The sequence below is a fragment of the Grampus griseus genome (assembly GCF_964374135.1).
Source record: "Grampus griseus genome assembly, chromosome: 17".
Lineage (NCBI taxonomy): Eukaryota > Metazoa > Chordata > Mammalia > Artiodactyla > Delphinidae > Grampus > Grampus griseus.
Genome location: NC_139011.1, coordinates 52,325,511 through 52,336,764, shown reverse-complemented (window position 1 = coordinate 52,336,764; position 11,254 = coordinate 52,325,511). Strand labels below are relative to the sequence as shown.

Genomic DNA, 11,254 nt, shown 5'->3' with positions numbered 1-11,254 from the left:
CTTGTTATAATTTAAAATTAAGCAGAAGTTAGAGAACAGTGGAATGCTGTACTATGTGATAATCCCTTGAAATTAGAACTATCATGGGTTGATGTTTTTAGAGGCAGTGGGAGAGATTTGGAAGCATAGGAAAGAGGTGAGTGATGGAGGAGAGACACACTCTATACTGTGGTAGGTAGCATGGACAAATGCCAGAGGAAGAAAGGTAGGTGGTGGTTCCAGAAAAAGCAAGATGACCAGCTTCAATGGAGGGTATGGTTGGGATAGTGGTAATTAAATTTGGACAAATAAGATTTAATCACTAGGAGGGATTAATAGGTCCCTGAGCAGAGAAGTAACATGGTCAAAAGTGGTTGCTATGGTTTGAATGTTGTTAGTGTCTCTCACCTCTGCCTCTCCCCCTCCCCAGCTACTTTATGTATTGAAATCCTAACCCCAAAGATGATAGTATTAGGAGGTGGGGCCTTTGGGAGGTGTTCTGCCCTCATGAATAGGATTAGTGCCTTCATAAACAGGCTCCAGAGAGACCCCTTGCCCCTTCCACCATGTGAGGTCACAGTGAGAAGGAGCTTGCTGTGAGCCATGCTGGGCCATGATCCTGGACTTCCCAGCCACCAGAACTGTGAGAAGTAAATTTCTGTTGTTTATAACATACCCAATCTGTGGTATTCTTGTTATAGCAGCCTGAACGGACTAAGATAGTTGTATTTTATAAAGCTCTAATTTTACCCATGGCAAAAGGATTGAGAAAGGTAGACAAGTGATTAGAGTTGATAGTTGGTAAAAAGTGATCATCTATTTGAATTGAACAGAAAATATGAACTGAGTTGTTAATATTGAAGTTGAAAAAGAAAAGACAATTAGATTTAAGAAAGAAAAAGGATTTGGTGACACTAAGCAAAGGAAGAGTTACTAATTATTCTTAGATTTGAGTCTGAGAGACTGGAAGAATGAAGATATCTAAAAAAGGATAGTTTGGGAGGGGAAATAAATGACAGGGGAAGAACATAGAATGTAAGGAGAGAACATATTATTCACAAGTTCAGGACTTTTCTCCTTTGTTTTTTTTTTCCTATTATCAGACTTTTTTCAGGCCCTATTTTTACCTTTTCTTTCTGGCTCTTCTAATCACTCTTGATAAACTCCCATTTATAAAGTAAACACTATTTAACAGTTTCTCTCCATTCCCTTAAATCCTGAAAAACACCACCCAACCTTTTGTAAAAGTTGTCATGTTTCTGTGATACTTGAACACGATATTAAAAAATGGTGAGTACCAAATGATACATTTTATTCTAGTGATTAATTTTACATGATTTGCTGAATGCATCTATGTTGTAGGCTTTTTGGCTAATATAATTTGTTAAAACACTCTGCAAAGTGCTGTTACAATGACCATCTTCTGGGACTTAGAATAGCCTTATTATACAGAATTTAATATTATACCCTAAGGGCATTTATCAGAATGGAATTCTATATGTATTATTACTTCTGACAGCAGCCTGGCTCTTTTAGCCTCTTCACAGCTTGAGACTTTGGTAATTATGCTAATGCTAGCTGATTCATGAGGACAACTTCCTAAAGTGCACTTAATTAACTCGGAGATTTTGTAAACAGCTGTACATGTAGTTTCTGCAAATTGCAGGGATATGTCAATCTGACATGTGTACAGTCTGCCTTCCTAACCTCGTTACTTTTTACTAAAGCTGAAAACAAGAAGCTCAAATCTGACGTCTTCTGAAGTGAATGCTTGCAAAAGTTTCTGAGAAATGTCACTTTAGCCTCCATGAAAATGGGGACAATCTGATTCCTCCTGTTTGAGTCTGTTGAGCCAGATGAGCCTTTTAAGTTGATATGAGGGAAAATATTAAAGTTTGTTTCTTTAGCAAAGGGTACAGTTTTTCCAACTTGTTGCTGCAATGTGATTTTGCTTGTGGATTTGTTAGTAATGCTGACCAGCAGTGCCCTTCAGGGGACTCCTCTGCAAGTTGGGTTTTACATCCATCGGCTCCCTTGTTTGCTTCCCTTCAGTCCCAGCTGCTGGGTTGATTTGATACTTGACTGACTCATCACCCTACCTTGAATGAAAGTCACCCAACTTTTGACATTTTATTAAAATCTCATACTCCCAAAGTAAGAGACAAATTCATATACATGGAACATTTAACCAAGACTAACAGTGCGATGCAAGACTTTAACACACACACACAATCACACACACACACACACACACACACACACACGCAATTAAGAGAAAAAGTGAATCATTTCAGAGCCAAGACCAACCTAATCAAAATGGAGAGAAGAAACATCATCAAGAAAGAACGGAAGAAAAATAACCTACTATATGCAATTCGGAGAAATACCAATTGTGCAAAACTAATGACAATGGAGAATAGGGATGATTTTTTTAATAATCTTCTTATTGCCAATGCAGAAGATCACACTCTCTAGGGTAAATCCTAGAAACTAAGCTAGGGATTTGCCTATGGTTTCTCAAGGGTCCCGGCAAGGTCTTTTCCTCTCATTAGTTTAAGCTACCATCCTGACTACAATCTCTTTGGGAACTAACTAGATTGTATCTAAAGATAATCAAACATTTATGGCTTAGCCTTTTCTTTGACTTCAATCAGCAGAACCTCTTCCCCAGCCTCCGCAGAAGGAGCCATGCTGATGATGAGTGATTGACGGGTAGTTCCTCTGGGTAAAACTGCCCTTCTAATTGACTGGTGTGCTTCCTCTGCTGTAATAGAACTTGTTCGACATTTGGATGTTTCAAGTGGTTTCTCTGCTGGCTGTCTTCCTTTATCTTCATATTTTTTTCCTTTATCCTCTTCTCCTTCAGAGTTTTCACTTTTTTTCTAGAAGCAACAGTTATTGAAAAGAATTGGTATTGAAATCATAATCAAGGACATTGGAGTCTTTTGATTAATATGCAATAGCTAAGGATCACCACTAAGACAAAGACTGTCTGAATTAAGTTAATAAGGGAATCATGTCTGCCATTGACTATCATTTAACTAAGTTTTCTGATGTGCTGGAGAATGGGGCTGAGCTATCACATTTGAATTTGGTGTTAGTCTACGTCGCGTTTTTGTCCCTACCAAGGAATTCACTTCCTATTGACCCTCATGGTCTCTGAATTATTAGACTTAGTGCTCAGGACTCTTTGCTTTTTAAATATTTACTTATTTTATGAAGATGAAATTTTAAATATTTATCTTTTAATAAAAAAGTATTAACCAAATACCATATAAATACTCTAGAATCTCTGGTGTTCCTCCTGCATAAGTTCATGGGAGAACTTCAGGGAGAAATTCATATCTCTTTCCTAGTACAGTCTTCTCCATTTGTCCAATGGGCATTTGATATGGCTTTAGAACCTATTGTATTTAGTGTCATCTGTAGAAATTTCATAGTAAAAAATATACTATGCTCTTTACTGGTGATGCTTGAGATCAGTTTGAGAGAAGCTTGTACCAGGTATGAATGTGTACATATAAAGTTGAGAGCCTTACTTAACATATTGACTTACATAGTTCTTTAACCCCATAAGCCTTTTACACAAAGTATTATTTCCGTGCCGATTAAATAAGGCATTTGGTATACACTGATTTTCATTGCAGTGTTGTGTGTGTGGCAAAGGATGAGGCAAGTTTTAGTCTCTTGAGTGTGACTGACTTTTATAATATTTGCTTTACCAATTTCCTGAAAGAACCACAGCCTCCCATTTCCTACAGTTTTAGAGATAGCATAAGGACTAGATTCAGAAAACCTGAATTCCTGCTGTTTTTCAGTATCTGCCCTCATAAGCTTATCATGAGAATCAAAGAAATATGAAAAAAAAAAGAAAAGCAATAACATTTGAGTTTCTTGACATTTCTAGGAATTGGGAGACAGCTTAGTGTAGGTGTGGAAGTCTGAATACCCGAGTAATAGCTTTTGCTCTATCATTGATTGTGATCTTATCCAAATACATTAATCTGGATCTTAGTTTCTTCATCTATAATATAAAAGCTTGGATGCAATCTATGTGGTTATTTCTGACTTTACATTAGTGATAGTAATTGAATGAATATTAGTGAAAATGTTTATTGGCTTACTGGTAAAATGTCATATATTTATAGGTATATATGTATGTCTATACACATACAGTTGATCCTCATTATTCATGGTAGTTTTGTTCTGTAAAGCTGCCACAAACACTGTTAGCAAACCCTGACCTATCTCTCCTAGGGGTAATGCAGGTTTAGGTTCCTACAAGCCTCTGGCTACAACATTTTTGTCAGCTGCTCAATACATAGCCTTGTTTTATGTGCATTTCTTTTTAGAGACACCTTATTTGATATATATTGTTTATTCATTACACTGAACTCACAGCCAACAGTACTATGACTCATACCTGAATGAAGCTTATCTAACACACATGTTTCTCTGTAAGGCACATCAGAGCATTTTTGTGCTTAGGAACACTAGGTGGTGCTTTGGCGATATGCTTGGGGGACATTTTTTTTTTAATTAATTAATTTATTTGTTTTTATTTTTGGCCGTGTTGGGTCTTTGTTGCTGCATGGGCTTTCTCTAATGGCAGCGAGCGGGGGCAATTCTTTGTTGTGGTGTGTGGGCTTCTCATTGCGGTGGCTTCTCTTGTTGCGGAGCACCGGCTCTAGGTGCACAGGCTCAGTAGTTGTGGCTCCCAGACTCTAGAGTGCAGGCTCAGTAGATGTGGCACACGGACTTAGTTGCTCCGCGGCATGTGGGATCTTCCTGGACCAGGGCTCGAACCCGTGTCCCCTGCAATGGCAGGTGGATTCTTAGCCACTGCGCCACCAGGGAAGCCCCATGGGGGCCATTTTTAACAGTGTTGTGGGGGGAGATGCACAAAAATGCAAAAAACATGGCAATAAATAGACCATGAAAAGATCACTTGTTTACAGTGTGAGAGTTGAAACAAGAAGGCAGAGTGTCTCCTTGTTCAACCTCAGCTGGGAACATGTGCCTCCAGCAACTTAAATTTTTTACTGCTCTGCACATGTATGTCTGTGAATGACCCCCAAAACACCATAATTATTGATTTTGAGGTTACAAACACATTTTAGTGAGTAGGCAGATTCACAAACACAGAATCCACAAAAATGAGGGTCGACTGTATTTATGTATATATACATTAAAACTATCCATAATAAACCTGTGAGGATTAAATGTGATATTATGTAGGCATACAGTAAACTAATAATAAGTGCTGTATATAAAGTATTAATTATTTGCATTAGATGAACCCAGATTATCCCAGTGTCTGAGATGGAATTAAAGTAGGAGCTTGTCTGGTCTTTAGTCCAGTGGTCTCTGTTACAGCCCTCCTTTCCCTCTGCCTTATTACCAGAACGGTTTGTTCTCTCTTCAGTGCGAGTAGTCTTGCAAGACCTGCTTTTCCTGAGCCTCCCAGGAGAGCTTTAAACTTTTTGGGTGTCTCTTGTTTTGGTGGGAAGAGAAAGGCAAGTCCTTTATTTGGACAAGTTGTCTCTGTGCCTGGAGCCTTGTTCTTTAGAAGCACTCTGTGGACAAGACAGAAAGGCCATTTCAGATAGCACTGTGAGAGTTATGGAAAAACTTACCAGAAATACTATCATTTCTCCTAATCTGTGAAGTTTTCAATGTATAACTGCATAAACAGTTGTTTGTTAAGTGTACCTCATGGGTAAAGTTGATTGTACCCACCATAGCACAGTTCTCATCTTAGATTTTACGAAGTAAAACCAACTCCTCTCTAATGGGATTTTAAAGGTTATACCTGGCTTTCTTCATGAGGAGCTTTTCAGAATCTGGATAATGCACTAGAATTTCTTGGAGGGTCCTTTTGTCCAGAGTTAAAAGATTGGCAAAGCCGTGGGCCACCACGTTGGCAGTTCTACGGTTTCCTCCTCTTGCTGCTAGAAGGCTGTAAGAGAGAAAAATGAATCTTTGCCACCAGTTTCAATCTTCCTCCACCAAAATCTTAAAAAAAAAAAAAATCAAATATTAGAACCATTTATACTGCTTCAGAGATCATTCCCTGGATGTGAGAGTTCAGATGAGTGTGCAGAGAGAGTCAAGATGTGGTGGCAATAGAAGTGGCAACAGATTTCAATGCATTTTGCATCTAACTCCCACCTCAAATCAAGGCCTTGTAGCCATCAGAGCCCTGGGAGATTCTTCCTCCCAGATTCCAGAAGTGCAGACTCTCTTTGGACTGGGTATCCTCCATTTGCTCTTTCAGACTAACTTTTCATCCTTCCCGATCCTCTTTGCACTCCAGGAAGCTGACCTCTGTGGGCTTGATCTCTGATTTTCATTTGGGTTCAGCCAATGGGAAATACCAGTAGGAAGTCAGAAAGCAGGAGGAGAGTGGGGTTGGCACGTTTCTTCCCCCATTCTTCCCTGCCAGGCCTTAAGTTAGCAATGGCTGCAGTTTCTACCAAAATCCACAGCTCCTGGCCATCTCCTGGAAGTACAACTCCCACAGATTTCTTTCTGGGCTCTGGTAATGTGCCCTGCCCTTGTCCCCTTGAGGCCTGGCTGTGGAAACAGCTCCCTTGTAGCTAGCTTCGAGATATATCACCATCTCTTGTTGGGTAGTCTTAGATTTTCCTTCTAATTTCCTTTGATTGGCTTCTGTCAGTAATCCCTTTATTAAAGTCTTCTTAGTTAACTTACTTAAGTGTACCTTCAGTTTTTTGTCTGGACTCTGACAGATCAAGCTCTGACATCAAATCTTAATGATACCCTGGTTACATTAGGTGAATTTAATCTCTTCCTATATGTAACTCCCTGATCAAATTGTTTCTCAGTATCATAAATTGCTCTGTAGTATAGTCATTGTCATACAACTTCCCACTTGGAATGTCAGAGAATTCTGGACTTTATATCTCTCAGGAACATAGCTGGGGCATTTTGTGTTTGGGAAGTAACCAATAAATAGTTATAAAATAAATGAACACTCGAGTGAATAAAACAAATGAATATAACTTCTGTCATTCACCAATAATCCGGAAAATAAGGGTTGGTCTTTGAAAGCAAGACAAGAAAAAACACATTTCAAATGTGTAAAAAAAACACTACAGGCTCTGCAGTGAGACGGTAACACGAGATTCAGTCTCTCAGAGTCAACCATTTAGAAATGGAGAAAGAAGGCTCACATTAATAAAAAACAATCTCCAGAGGTGGAAGGGACCGAGAAAGCATTCTGGCAATAGGAATGTTCACGTTTTCACAGCCCTGCCTTTGGGGGCAATGAGATGTGAGAAGCTGCATGAGTGCTGTGCCTGAAGATTGATATCAGACCATGTGTATTTCTCCAGCCGTTGTTGCAGAAAAGGGAACATTTTCGCTGGCTGTTAATCATTAAAAAACTAACATAAGGTTTCAGCTCTGACATGTAAAGAGCTTGGAAATTGTCACTCCTGTCCTTACAACACGAAAAAGTTGAACAAACTGAAAACCAATGACTTTTCTCAGAAATGTCAAAGAACTGAAGTTGCAGGGTCAACTCCCATCCAAATCTGGGGAGACAGGTGAATCCAGAAAGCCACAGCCAAACCTGCTTACCTGGAACAGAAGCCCTTGGAGCTGTAACTGGTAGGAATACCTAAATGGTAATTTCGACAAATTGCTGTACGTTGAGAGTGAACTATCAAGAGAGGGAGAAACTCTGAGGGCCACAGTTATGGGGAAACTGATACTTTTATAGGTTTTACCTTGAGAAACTTCAGCAGATTCTCATGGTTGAGAGCCAAGAAAGATCTGCTTGTTGCTCTGGCAGTAGAAGGGGATAATTAATCATTGTAAAATACACCCAGAATATATTTGTTCTCCATTACAAAGGTCTACTATCCAGGGGAAAAGATTACCAGAGTCTTATCCTAGCTGGAGGAAGGGCATTTCTCTCATCCCAGGCACCTCTGGCCTTCCTGCCTAAGGGGATAAGAAACACCTGTGAAGATCACACCCCAGGGACATAGATCCATTAAAAGACTTAGATTTAATCATAAAGTTAGAGCTTTCCCCCATACCTGAGCACTATACCAAAGGGGCTTCTGTATGGTAACATTGGGTTATAACTGCAAAATGCAGACTTTCTCTGAAGAGCAGTACTGAGAGAAGGCCAAAGTCAACAGAGGAGATAGAAACAAGATCACTAGAGAAATTTAGAAGCTCTAGCACCTACAGCTACAGCAAACATTAAACACAGCCCAACTCCTAGCCAGATTAATATAAAACCTCATTCTAAAGACCTGTTTACCTCAGTTCCTACTACCCATTACGTCATGTACAGCTTTCAACAAAAATTACAAAGTACACTAAAAAGCAAGTAAAATACAGCCTGAAGAGCTAAAGAAAGCATTAGAACCAGACTGAGATATGACACAGATGTTGGAATTATCAGAGAATTTAAAATAACTATGATTAATATGTTAAAAGATCTATTGGAAAAAGTAGGCATCATACAAGAACAGATGGGTAATGTAAGCAGAGAGATAGAAATTCTAAGACAGATTCAAAAGGAAATGTTAGAAATAAAAAATACTATAACAGGGCTTCCCTGGTGGCACAGTGGTTGAGAGTCCGCCTGCCGATGCAGGGGACACGGGTTCGTGCCCCGGTCCGGGAGGATCCCACATGCCGCGGAGTGGCTGGGCCCGTGAGCCATGGCTGCTGAGCCTGCGTGTCTGGAGCCTGTGCTCCACAACGGGAGAGGCCACAACAGTGAGAGGCCCGCGTACCTCAAAAAAAAAAAAAATACTATAACAGAAATGAATACTGACTTTAATGGGCTCATCAGTAGACTGGGCATGGCGAAGAAAATAATAGATGAGCTTGAAGATAGGTAGTAGAAAGTTCCCAAATTGAATGCAAAAAGAAAAAAAAGGAATGGAAAAAAAGAAAACCAAAAATCCAACCAGAACAGAACATCAAGAACCGCAGGACATTTTCAAAAGGTATTATATATATATGATATATACATAAACATACATCATTCTCTAGTATTAGAAGAACCAGCTGAAGTAATAATGGCCAAGAACTTTTCCAAATTAATGACAGACAACAAATCACAGATCCGGGAAGCTCAGAGAATACCAAGCAGAATAAATACTCCCCCACCCCCATTCCTAGGCCCATCATATTCAAAGTGTAATAAACTAAAGACAAAGAAAATCTTGAAAAGAGCTGAGGGGGGAAAAAGCCATACATATAAAGGAACAGGAATAAGACTTATAGTGGACTTTTCGTCAGAAACACTGCAAATAAGAAGAGAGTGGAGTGAAATACCAAGTGTTGAGAAAAACAAAATCACCAACCTAGAATCCTATGTATAGTGAAGTTATCCTTCAAAAGTGAAGGGGAGATGAAGATTTTCTCAGAAAACCAAAAACTGAGGGACTTTAACATTAGCAGACATACCCTTAAAGATATTGAGACAAATTCTTCAGGAAGAAGGAAAATGATACAGATTAAAAATTTAGGTCTACATAAAGAGTGAAAGACATGGGAGAAGGAATAAGCAGAGGTAAAACGAAAGTCTTTTATTTTCCTTATTCTTAATTGATCTAAAATATGACTTTAAATAATAAAGTAACACTGCATTGGGTGATGGTAGCATATGGATAAGTGAAATGAATGATATCAGTGTCTTAAGGGCTGGTAGGGAAGGGCTGTTATAATGTTCCTGCACTATGTGTGAAGTGGTATAGTGTTAATGTGAAGGTAAACTTAGTTTAAAATGTGTATGGCAAACACTGAAGTTTTTTGAAAAGAATTATAATTGATAAACTAAGAGACAAGAGAAAATGGAATCTCCTTTCCTGAGGTTCTCCCCAAGACAAGCTCTGCCTTTGCCCTTTTTTTTAAGTAAGAGAAGTAAATTTTACTCTGTCATTCATCCATCCATCCATCTACCTATCTACCTACCTACCTATCTTCCTGCCTATCTATCTATGAAATGGATGTTAATATTTGAAGGATAATGATTGGATGAGCCTATTTCATTCACATTCCTGTCGCCTTGGACATAGGGCAATCCAGTAGTTAGGCAGGGCTGGATGGCACTGGGGAGCTTAATTTGGACCTGAGACTGTCTCTGTGTGTGTCAGACTATGAGAGCAGAATGGAAATAACATATTTAAATGTCAAGTTATTTTGAGATTTCTCAAGCTTTAATTAAACTTGCCTACAGGTTACACATTTGGAGTGCTTGATGAGTTTTTGAACGGAAGAAATAGTCTGTCTGCCAGATGGATTTTGCCCAAACTCTCAGCAGTGTTTAAAATAGCATCGTTTTTTTCCCTCCTGTCCACAAAATGCTTCTCCAGCATTCCACCAATGGAAAGTTTCACTCATTAAATAGCTTAGTAAGAAGATCCCTAAATATTCCCAAGCCCACATAGTTTCTGAAAGAGCACGTGCTGGAGGACAAACAGCCGAGGTTAATGGTAAGTGTCCCCAGGTCAAAAATACTGAACAGAGCAATGGCCCAGGAAACAAGGGAATGGATGCTAATTCTAGGTCCACTTTTGTTTGCTGTGACCTTAAAAAAGAACTTAAGGACCTTTTAGATTTTTACTCCAATCATGTATTTATTAAGTGCCTATCATGTATTCAGCAGGTAAAGTAGTGCAAAAGGAAAAATAGTAAAGCATGGTATGGTTTGTGGAAAGAGTACAGATTTTGGAACCAGATAACTCTACGATTTTATTTATTTATTTATAATGTTTAATTTAAAAGAATTTAAATTGAACTATAGTTGAAATCTACCATTTATTAAGTGTATTTCTGAGCAAGACACTTAATCTCTCTTTTGGATTAACAAGACCACCTTTTAGTACCTTCTGTACTATAGGCCTGATTATCTTTAGGGAGAGATAGGTGTGTTTTTTTTGTTTTTTGTTTTCTTTACGTGGGCCTCTCACTGTTGTGGCCTCTCCCGTTGCGGAGCACAGGCTCTGGACGCGCAGGCTCAGCGGCCATGGCTCACGGGCCCAGCCGCTCTGCGGCATGTGGGATCTTCCCGGACCGGGGCACGAACCCGTGTCCCCTGCATCGGCAGGTGGACTCTCAACCACTGCGCCACCAGGGAAGCCCAGAGATAAATGTTTATAGACCCCTGACATTCAATTATGAAGGTGTAATTAGGTAAAACTCCTGGCTGAGAAGTTTTAAACCCTAATTTGGGGTATGTAACTGTAACAACTAACAATAAGTATAATAAATTTTATTACAC

The 11,254-nt window shown here is 39.2% G+C and overlaps 1 protein-coding gene across 1 annotated transcript in view; it reads right to left on the bottom strand.

The window, feature by feature from the left end:
- Positions 1-2,600: 2,600 nt before the first annotated feature.
- CNGB3 (cyclic nucleotide gated channel subunit beta 3) overlaps positions 2,601-11,254 on the bottom strand; it is a gene marked incomplete at both ends in the record, with an annotated part of 142,091 nt that continues 133,437 nt past the window's right edge. Inside the window, 4 exons of the mRNA XM_082674669.1 lie at positions 2,601-2,861; positions 3,929-4,003; positions 5,381-5,555; positions 5,792-5,938. Coding sequence (XP_082530795.1) covers positions 2,601-2,861; positions 3,929-4,003; positions 5,381-5,555; positions 5,792-5,938 — 658 coding nt within the window. The remainder of the gene's footprint in view (positions 2,862-3,928; positions 4,004-5,380; positions 5,556-5,791; positions 5,939-11,254) is intronic.